This window comes from Rutidosis leptorrhynchoides, chromosome 3, assembly GCF_046630445.1.
Source record: "Rutidosis leptorrhynchoides isolate AG116_Rl617_1_P2 chromosome 3, CSIRO_AGI_Rlap_v1, whole genome shotgun sequence".
Lineage (NCBI taxonomy): Eukaryota > Viridiplantae > Streptophyta > Magnoliopsida > Asterales > Asteraceae > Rutidosis > Rutidosis leptorrhynchoides.
Window position 1 is genome coordinate 661,115,047 of NC_092335.1, and position 10,870 is coordinate 661,125,916.

The 10,870-nt window shown below is 32.5% G+C and overlaps 1 protein-coding gene across 1 annotated transcript; it reads right to left on the bottom strand.

The window, feature by feature from the left end:
- Positions 1–5,789: 5,789 nt before the first annotated feature.
- Positions 5,790–6,257, bottom strand: LOC139902561 (ethylene-responsive transcription factor ERF096-like). Its single transcript, XM_071885171.1, has one exon. It carries the CDS (start codon positions 6,255–6,257, stop codon positions 5,790–5,792), a length of 468 nt encoding a protein of 155 aa, XP_071741272.1.
- Positions 6,258–10,870: the final 4,613 nt, after the last annotated feature.

A 10,870-nucleotide genomic window follows, 5' to 3' on the forward strand; every position in this document is an offset into this window, starting at 1 on the left:
TACTCACGTCCAGTTATTAAAAATTTAACCAACTGAATTAGGAACTCACTATCACCTCAGTATTTCTTTAAAATGAATGAACATATATAGAATAATCTTTGACATGCGATGGTCGAAGAACCTAACTTTTCTATGACCACACTTACTTATAAAACCTTAACGAGTTGGGGTGTTCTCAGGGACGGAGCTTGAACTATTCTTTAAGAGGGGCCATAAGCATGTAATGTATATCAATATACAATATTATATGGCTCTACATGTAAAATATTACAGTACTCCGTATCAGATTATACATTCAATTCAATATATTATTATTATTATTATTATTATTATTATTATTATTATTATTATTATTATTATTATTATTATTATTATTATTATTATTATTATTATTGCAAGTTTAAAATACTTACTCTATTACTCTATATTACTAAAACATCTTTTCTCTTTCTCTTGTACCTTTTAACACTTTAGCGAAAATTACCAAATACCCACTGGTTCCTTTTCTATACATCATATAACCGATGGTTGTTTCTGGTTATGTAAATAAAAGTAGACAAATTTTGATGTTGCTTTCATATGTAGGCATGCATCATAGAGTATATATACATATATATTAGTGTTAGCTCAAGGTCTTGGGGGACTACAACCCATTCCTGCCCTAACAATCTTTCGTCCTTAGGTGTTCTTGTGTTGTGACAGGAGAACGTTAACTAAATTCGATTGAGAAAAATCATGAAAAATAGTGTTTGACGATGGACTTCTTTTAACTTTTATATATTTATTATCTATACCCCATGTTCTATAAGGGTCCATATGTTTATTTAGCCCATTAGGTTTGCACCCTTGTTTGGTTATTTATATTGTATCATGATCTGTTGTAAGGATTCGATGAAACAATAATAATATCGCATTATCATTTAACATGGTATCAGAGCAGCTCACGGTTAAGGTTTTAACCCTACGATCCTATCTCCTGCAAATGCTACACTTCGTGTCTTTGGTTGCCTTTGTTACCCTCATCTCAACACCACCAACAAACTTGCTCCCCACTCCACTCCATGCATCTTCCTCGGGTACCCCTCAAATCATCGGGGTTACCGTTGCCTAGACCTCACCACTCATAAAATCATCATATCCTGTCATGTCACATTTGATGAGACTTCTTTTCCTTACGGTTCCATTAACCACTCAGCCACTTCACCCCCTGCTATGAGTTTCTTGACCCGCTACCTAACCTCTTTTCCCGCAATTATCCCGCCACACCAAACACTCCTCAAATTGCTCCTACCACGACTCCTACTTCTCCTACAGTAAATGCACCAACACCCCATTCTCTCAATCCACAACCAGTCGCCTTACTCCAACCACTACTTCCACGCACCCCATGGTCACTCGTCACCGTCTCGACATCACCAAACCCGTACAACGTCTAAACCTTCTTGTATCCTTTCCAACTCACATCCCAAAATCTTACTCCCATGCCCTCAACGACCCTAATTGGCATAACGTTATGATCGAAGAATATAATGCTTTAATTAAAAACGGTACTTGGACACTTGTGACTCCCCCATCAGACACGAACATAGTTCACTCTATGTGGCTATTTAAGCACAAGTTTAATGCAGATGATACTCTTTGTAGATATAAGGCTCGACTTGTTGCTAATGGTCATAGTCAGCAGGTTGGTATCGATTTTGATGAGACGTTCAACCTGGTTGTTAAACTGGCAATTATCAGGACTGTTCTCAGCCTTGCCGCTTCTCGACACAGCATGTTCATCAGCTAGATGTCAAGAATGTGTTTCTTCAAGGTCACCTTTTAGAGACTGTCTATATGCATCATCCCCCAGGTTTTCGGGACCCTGCCCATCCAGACCATGTCTGCCTTCTCTAGAAATCTCTCTACGGGTTGAAACATGCTCCTCGTGCCTGGTACTAGCTATTTGTCGGATATGCTCAACGTGTTGGGTTTCAACACAATCGATGTGACACCTCTCTTTTTATTTATCGACATGGCATGGATCCAGCTTATTTATTATTGTATGTGGATGATATCCTCCTCACTGCATCTTCGACAACATTGCTTCAGCGTGTTATCTCCTCATTACATCGGGAGTTCTTGATGACCGATCTTGGCCTGTTAAACTATTTTCTTGGGATCTTCGTTACTCGCACTCAAACCAGGATGTTTCTCTCTCAGAAGAAGTATGCCTCTGGGATTATTGAGCGTGTATCTATATAATTTTCATCAAATATTATATAATACAAATAGAAATATTTACGGTTAAAGTTGACAAAGAAAGACTCTGAAAAGTTAACAGTGAACATTTAAGATCGGAATAAAACTTAAGGTAAAAACAATATTATATGTTTCAATAATGTTAATGAAGTCACCAGTTAAAATGCTTACGTTCTTGGATACAAGTTTAGATGATGCGCATATGCTGATGGAAATATAAAATGTAATACTACATAATAATATAAATAAACAAAACATGTAAAATAAAAATATGTAAATGTAACACAAATTGTAAATAAATAAATTAAACTTGTATAATAAAACAAAATAAAAAAATTAACGCATTGCTTAGATGCATCGTCCGTACATGAATTTAAATGATGGCTTTTGTAATATACATTTGGGTTAAAAGTTTTATTAGGATATTAAAGATAATTTGCACATATGAAAAACTAGGACGGTTTAGCTAAATTCTTTTTTGGGTTAGTTACAATGAATATAGAAGAAATAATTTGATATTACAAGTTGTAAGAAAAAGCCATGAAAGCTGGTAGCTGGTCTTTCATGGTACATTGGGGACCATGACTACGACCAAAGAAATATGTTTACATTGTAGATATATAGCATTCAAAATTTTAAAATAAAATTATATAACAGGTACTATACAAATGCTTCATCCACAATTATAATAATTTGTAAATCTGGTATGCATGGCCGATTTCAGAAACCAAACTCAATGAAATCCTTTTTTTTTTTTTTTTTTTTTTTTTTTTTTTTTTTTTTGCGGTATTAGTTATATTTTAATGATTCTTTAACTTTAAAAAAACTACAAATTCAAAATATATATGGGGTCCGATTAGTTAAATTTAGTAGTTTTCTATATAAAATTTAAAGAAATGTTATAAATTCGGAAAATATATGAAGTCCTTTAGTTGAATTTAGTGGTGACCTATACATTTTAAAGCGTATTTTCTACACAAAATTCCAATCTAGTGGTATCCCGTGAACCCACAGATCAAAGCTTAGAGTCGCTACTGCTCGTATGGTTATACATTCTAAGAAGGGTGTGTTTGGATGATAGGTTAAGCTACTATGTGTTTATGAGAATTTATGATTATGTTTCAATAAACTTTGTTTGACACACAAAATCATAGAAAATTATTAGTATTAGTTAATAGAAAACATTAGCTGTACGATTCTAAGTTTAAAAACAACTTATAATTAAATGAAGAGCTTATAAAACATTAAATTGCTGAAGTGCTTTAATACATTATTTTAATTTATAATCTATATTTTTTCATTTTAAGTGAGTTCACAACGATAAATTTTCACATGCATTAGTTACTTTATCAAGCACTTACAAAAATTAAATTTAAACTTTTAACTTGAAAAATAAGTTTCAACTTCAGCTCCAGCTCCAAACTCCAAACTCTAAACTCCAGTTACAAACTCAACCCTGGCTAGCTCTTCCAAACACACATTGACCATGTTAGTCATAAATTTACCGGATATTTAATTGCGTGACAACAACTTGACGATGTGAGCGTTAAGGGTATGTAATTAGATGTAGTTGTAATAAAAGTAATTATAATTATTAATAATATATTTTATATAAGTATTAGGACAATTATGCTGATGATTATACTCTATTATATTATTTAAATTATTTAAATAATATAATTAGTATGAATATTTTAATAATATAATCTTAATTAACTTGAATTTGGATCATGACAACTGCTTAGCTTTCATTAGTATGACGCATGAAACATGATATCACACAAACTTCTGTCACTCTATACGTAACCTGGATGACTATGCATCTTATCACTACTTTACAAACTCTTCATTTTCTAAATAGAAATCCAATTTCAAATTCAATCTTTATTATTGGATAGAAATATCGTCAACTTTTATTTATAAAAAGTGTAGATTAGCAAGGACACCTAAACTATGTGATTCATACGGAACCTGCCAAACTTACCTTCTAACAATCGGATGTCTGTAAATACCTTCACAAAATACTGGTATATGATAGGAACGGGAATAGTTGGGATAAACAATTTGTTGAAATTAGTTTACAGAAAACCTAACGAGTCAAAAGTCTGGTTAACACTACAAGAAAAATGAGCTTTAGTGTTTGGTCACTAATATCGTTTAGTGACCAAAATTTAGTGACCACCTTTTTAATGGTAACTAAATAGCATTATTAGTGACCAAATTAATATTGACTCGTCATTAAAAGATCGTCGAGCATTTTTCATGTAGTGTAACAATCCTAAATTTTGCTGCGTATAATACTCTTGAAAATCCAGACTATCTTGTGTTAGTCTGGCCCGATCAAAATATCTTGAGGAACAAGAGTATCTAGTTTTACAAACTTGTGAAGAAAACCTGATTTTCACTTTGAACGTTGAATAGTTATGAAAATAGTCAATCATTGAACCATGTTGAATTTAATTGGAGAGTGATAGTTAAATATTGTGGAGAGATCAAAATATTATTCTATATTTGAAGTCTTCGATTACAGTTATGCTGGTCACGAGTTATTTGAAATTTAGCTTGATTTTAAGAACAAAAAATCTAACTTAGGTTATTGAAGATTGTAACCCTAGATCATATATTACAGATAGAGTATGTTAGATTACCTGTTTAATTGCCCATTCTTGCTATTCAAACGATTATTGTATATCTGTATTAAATTTATATTAATACATAAAATTCATTCAATCATTTAGTTTCGCACTTGTTATTGTTCAAACATTACCTTTAAGCATCACAATCTTATTGAATTGATTCTAAATCAATTTGGCCAATTACAAGGACCCAAAAATCCTACTGTGAAAATTCGTGCAAATTTGACACGTATGAAGTTCGAATCCTCATTTATATTTGCAAAGAACTTTCACATTGCGAGCTTTACTATATATCTATGATAAAAGGTACCATTTGCGCACGAAGCGAGTAGATAATATTGTATTTATATTGGTAAGATTAAATACTCCTTCTGTCTCAAATCTATTGTCTACACATAAATAAACACGCATTTTAAGAAAAACTACCTGTCGAATTAGTAAAATAGGGGCACAAAAGATTTGTCACATTATTCCTATCCATTTATGAAAGTGCACGATTAATTTAAAATATTACAAAATAAAATGGTGGACAATAGATTCGAGACGGATGAATATGAAAGGTAATGATGATGCAAGAACAAAGTCAATTCTTTGTAGACCTTAAGGAAAGTCACACTCTAATATCCATAATTTCACTATTGACTTTTATAAGTCAAACACAAAAGTACAATCCACACAAAACACACCTTAATGACTTCCATTCTCAGGAGAAATGGAGCAATATCTATTCTTCAAATACTTGATGCCTCACATTGTGTATGTTTATTCTACAAACACTTCCAAAGTGATACCATATTTTATTTATCCAAAAATAAAACATTAACTGAAATAGTTTTTTCATTTAGAAAACTGTGGTAATTATTTCCTTATACATATTATCAAAATCTTACAACATCTTTTCATATCATTTCATTACTTGTAATTATCATAATCAAGAAGATCCTCTAAATACTTATCGTCCAAGCATTCAAACTCAAACACTTCTCGAGACGCTATAGACGATGAAGAAGCTGCAGCATTAGTTGAAGCGTTGTTAGTAGAAGCCGAAATGTTGGCCGGATATTCAGCTGGAAAATTCAGAACCGCCATATGACCCCTCATATTGAATGCAGCCCGATCATAAGCTCGGGCCGCTTCTTCAGCAGTAAGAAACGTACCGAGCCAAACTCTAGCACCAAAATTATTTGTGTCCCGAATTTCGGCAGCATACTTTCCCCATGGACGACGCCTCACGCCACGGTACTTGACCTCCTCAACGCCATCTTTTGGGCGCGCTTTTGAAGCATCACGCCTGCGATCCATCAATGTAGTTTTTTTTGTTGATCTGTAGGTGATTAAAGAAGGTGGTATGTCATTTATAGTTGTATAAAACAGCTTCATGGATATCTAAAACAGTGAAAAGGTTAAAAGGGTACCTGAAAATGGAATTTGTTATGTGAATAGGTTTAGAATCTAATAGGGATTTTAGTAGGTTGAGGAGGTTTAAGATGCAGAAGATTTGTGTATGTATAGATATAGATACATTGTTATGGTTCAATGCTATTTATATGAATTATTATTGATATAGATTAAGTATGATCGATGGACTAGAAATTTGGCCAGCAACCCTTTGGGTCCCTAGGATAATATGTTTTATAGTAACAAATAATGACAAAGTTAGCTTGAGTTAATCTAGATGTGATTAAATATCAATTTAATAATGTTAAACCTTCATTATAGATAATATATTAACATAATGGTCGTAATAATCAACTATGTAAAATGATGATGATAAATGTGATATCATTCTGATGATGTCATTTTCATGACGAATTGGAATCGATATATTTAACCTCGTAAGACAAATGACATATGTGATATCATCATCAATCATCAAGAATTATTAAAGTAAAATAAGGGATCAAAATGGCACCTCTCTTTTGGAGCGAGAGAGAGCTGAGCATCGTAGCCACATAAATAGAAGATCAACGGTCCAAAATAGTTCGGATGTATATGGGTTCGACGCCGGTCGGTGGGTGGGTTTTTTTAAATAATGAAACAATGGCTAATTTTGTTTGTTTTTGCATAGTGATGGCAATACGCAGAACAAAAATTTACGACTCATATATTCATATTAGTCAATACGTGTCGTTATACGTAAGAACAATCTACGATATCTTGAGTAAAATTTAAATTTTATAAGGCGGGACCTAAATCTAACTATATATCACTCATAATCCTAAAAGGATAGTGTGATCTAGAGTCATTTGTTTAAAAAGACAACTCAGTAGAAAGTAAGCGTCTCCTCACATTTTAGTTTTCTATCTTAGCGGGTGAATATGAGTGATTTGGGGTTTTTGATTGATTATCTAAAGGCACAAAGTACATAAGTAGATAAATAAACAGATGTAAATTTAGATTATGGAAAGGGTGCTTGTTGTGATTTTGTTAGTTATTGGATATGGGATTCTTAGTTGTGAGATGTTTTTATTAGCTGAGTGTTAGTGATTGGTATATATGATGTTTGACCTTAAACTCCTACTAATTTCTTAGCATGTCACGGGAGTACTAAGTTTGGTGATTCTGAATAGAATAGCTGAGAGTGTACCCTCAACGCTTGTCCAAAACATAATGGTAAGGATATAAACGGCCCCTCTTCGATATTCTGGAGACCCGCTAGTCGGGTGGCCAGTCTACCGTGGACTATCGACTAGGTCATCTAGCCGTTAACATCTAACCATTCTTAACATTGACAGAGGTTATCCAATATAGCACTCAAGCTAAAACGTGATACTATGATGCGCTTTCTTAAATAACGGTCTTTCTTGAAACGTAAAAGTGAAATTACTGGACTTGGCGGTATCACTTAGTTGAAAATCGATCTCTGTTAATTTACTAAGATGGGCGTTAATTCCACAGTCTTTTAATTTTTTTATTTAGTTTCGAATAGGTCCTATTACGATATGTTTTTATAAACTTGCTTTATTATATAAGATCAAAGAGACTCTAGAACTTGACAAAGGTACGATAAGGAAGTATATCGCTTTTCCTCGTTCCAGACCATGTTTTATAAAATTGAGTCGATGGTATAATGTAGTTAACTTGTTCTTCTAATTTTATTTATTGTAACATGCGAGTATAAAGTATTTTTATTATCAACGATACTTAACGATGCTTATTTGTGTAGAATTCATAATGCTTGAATGATACTTACTACAACCGGCGTGCCTCTGAAACCACGACATCATGTATCTCATAAAGTTCACATAGCCTTGTATTTGTTGGTGCATAATCCCAAGTTCTATGTTGTAATGAGTTCTATTCGTTTTGTATTTTCTATTTCAGTCGTGTAAGGATTACGTCATTAATACATTGTGTTTGGATTATTTAATATGATGACGTGAAATAGTTCGAGCAGTTTGGTTGGCTGCTCAGACCATCGACCGATGGTAGAGACCATCGGTCGAGGGACTATCACCATCGGCCGTAGGTCCCAGACCACCGGCCGATGGTCACTGTGATTATATATAAATACGGGTTTTGGGTTTCATTGTTAGGTTACACACCCAATATCCTTTAGCCGTCGTAATTCTCTGTGATTACAGTCCCAGACCAAACCCTAAACAAATACAAACCTCTAGGCGTCGATTATATCAACGTAGTGTTGGTTAGATTGATCCCGAAAGTGAAACACGTATTCGAGTCACCCTAGTTATTGTTTTCTGCCTTTCATCTAGGTTTCACGTTTGATCTAAGATCCAAATAACGTCTTCAAAGTGGTATCAGAGCTGTGGCTTCCTGATCAAAACGTTTTTGAGTCGAATCAAGTGTTTTTGTTTTAGGGTTTTGGTCTAAACTGATTTTTGAGTAAAAGTTGAGATTTTTACGTTTAATTTTTATAACGACCCTCATTTTTTCCATTCTATATTTTTCCAATATTAAAAGCCCAAACAATATAATTAAAACTTAATGATTAAACTTTAATCAACAATTGTTAAGTGTTAAGAGTTAGAAAACATATTAATTAACTTTGTACAAAAATTGACAAGTTAATAAAAGATGAAAATAATAAACTGTTAGTCGACACTCACTGCTAATTAAAATTTATGCATTTATGTAATATTATAACTAATAACCTATAAGTAATAAATAAAAAGTGACATTTATATAAATAATAAAACAATTGGGAACTAAATATATACAAGTCATGAATTAGTAAAAAGAAAATAATACTTATCATGTAGTAAATGTAAAAATAATAATAATAATAATAGTAATAATAATGAGACTAAAAAAATCTTACATCCTTATGTTAACTAAAAATAAAGTGTAAACTAGTACATCCTTATGTTGACTAATTATAAACTAGTACCACCTATTGTTGACTAAAAATTATAAAACAAAATAAAATCATTAATTAGAACATTCTTATGTTGACTAACACTCTAATACTTGCACTATATAAACACCTAGTTTCTCATTCACAAATCACACCAAAATCCTCTCTCAAAAACAATCTCTCCCTCTCCCTCTCTTGTGGTATTCGGATCTTCAAGGTTGTTCTTCGTGTTCTTCAAGAATCTTCAAGGAGTTCTTCAAGATTTTCAAGGCTTTGATCTTCCATCTTCATCGGGTTCATCTTTTCTTTGTTAATTATCTTGAATCTTCAAAGGTATAACATAAACCCTAAACTATTTACATAAACTTTGATCTTTGATAATTCATATTCATATTATAAACTTGTTATTCATAAGTATATACATAAACACACCTAGATTTATATATACATATATACATGTAAAAAAAATATTTATATATATATATATATATATATATATATATATATATATATATATATATACATATATATACGAATTATATATACATATACATATTAAAACCTTAAACCCTAATTACACCTAAACTATAATTCTTAAACCCTAATTAATTAAACTCTAAACATTTATGAAACCCTAGGACATTAATTACTAAACCCTAGTTATTAATTACTACTTTAATTAACTAACCCTAATTAATGAAACCCTAATACTACTTATACTAGTACTTAACATGTATACACTATTACTATTACTAGCACCTATAACCTACTAATTATATTGTAGCACAAAAACATTTTGGGATATGTATTAGAGATGTATAGATCTTCGAACTTTCTTGACGAATGGTTTCTACGAGATTCTAGGCAGAGGGTTTGGATTTCCGATTTAAAGGGTCCTATGGCTCAAGCCCCTAGATCTAAATTAGCCATTCGAAGGGAAAGGGGTGATTGGAAGCTTATCTAATACGGCAAGTATCCTAAAATGGAAACACTCATAAAAGTAGAAACTCTCTAGTCATAGAAACTTAGTAAAATAAGAAACTTTCTAAAAATAGAAACTTTATAAAAATAGTAACTTACTAGGAATAGAAACTTAGTAAAACAAACTATACTTAAACACATACTTAAACTTAAACATGGGCAAAACACTTGACTACTCTTAAATGTCAATAGGTTGACTTTCCTGCTCACTCGTTCAACTCTCTATTCTGAGGAATAACTCTCTCTACTTACTAAGGTGAATTCATAGCCCCACTCTTTATTGCTAGCAAACTTATTTAACTTATTTGGGGTGAGACACATGCTGCTTTTACTATTTACAATTTAGACACAAGTACCAACTGCTAAAACTATGCTATACCCGGCTACGTCCGACTAAGTCCCTACAGTGATATTTTTAAGTGCTGCGGCATGCTTATTTATTGGGGGTAGGCCTATCGGGAGTAACGTCCCCGATACATTTGACTCAGTCTTTGTATTACTTGATAATGAAATTTAAACCGACAAGGACAGACACAACTTGTCATGGGGCAAACTTGAACGTTTAGTCTAAATATCACGCACTGGCATAACTTTTGGATCTGCGAGATCTACTTTTTGATCCTGCGGGAGATCAACTTTACAACTAAATCTTGTGGTCTAAAAACAACGATAACTACTTTTGTTAAACCTATGA

Excerpts from the sequence above, each read along its gene's own strand:
- LOC139902561 (XM_071885171.1), bottom strand. The coding sequence starts at position 6,257 with ATGAAGCTGTTTTATACAACTATAAATGACATACCACCTTCTTTAATC.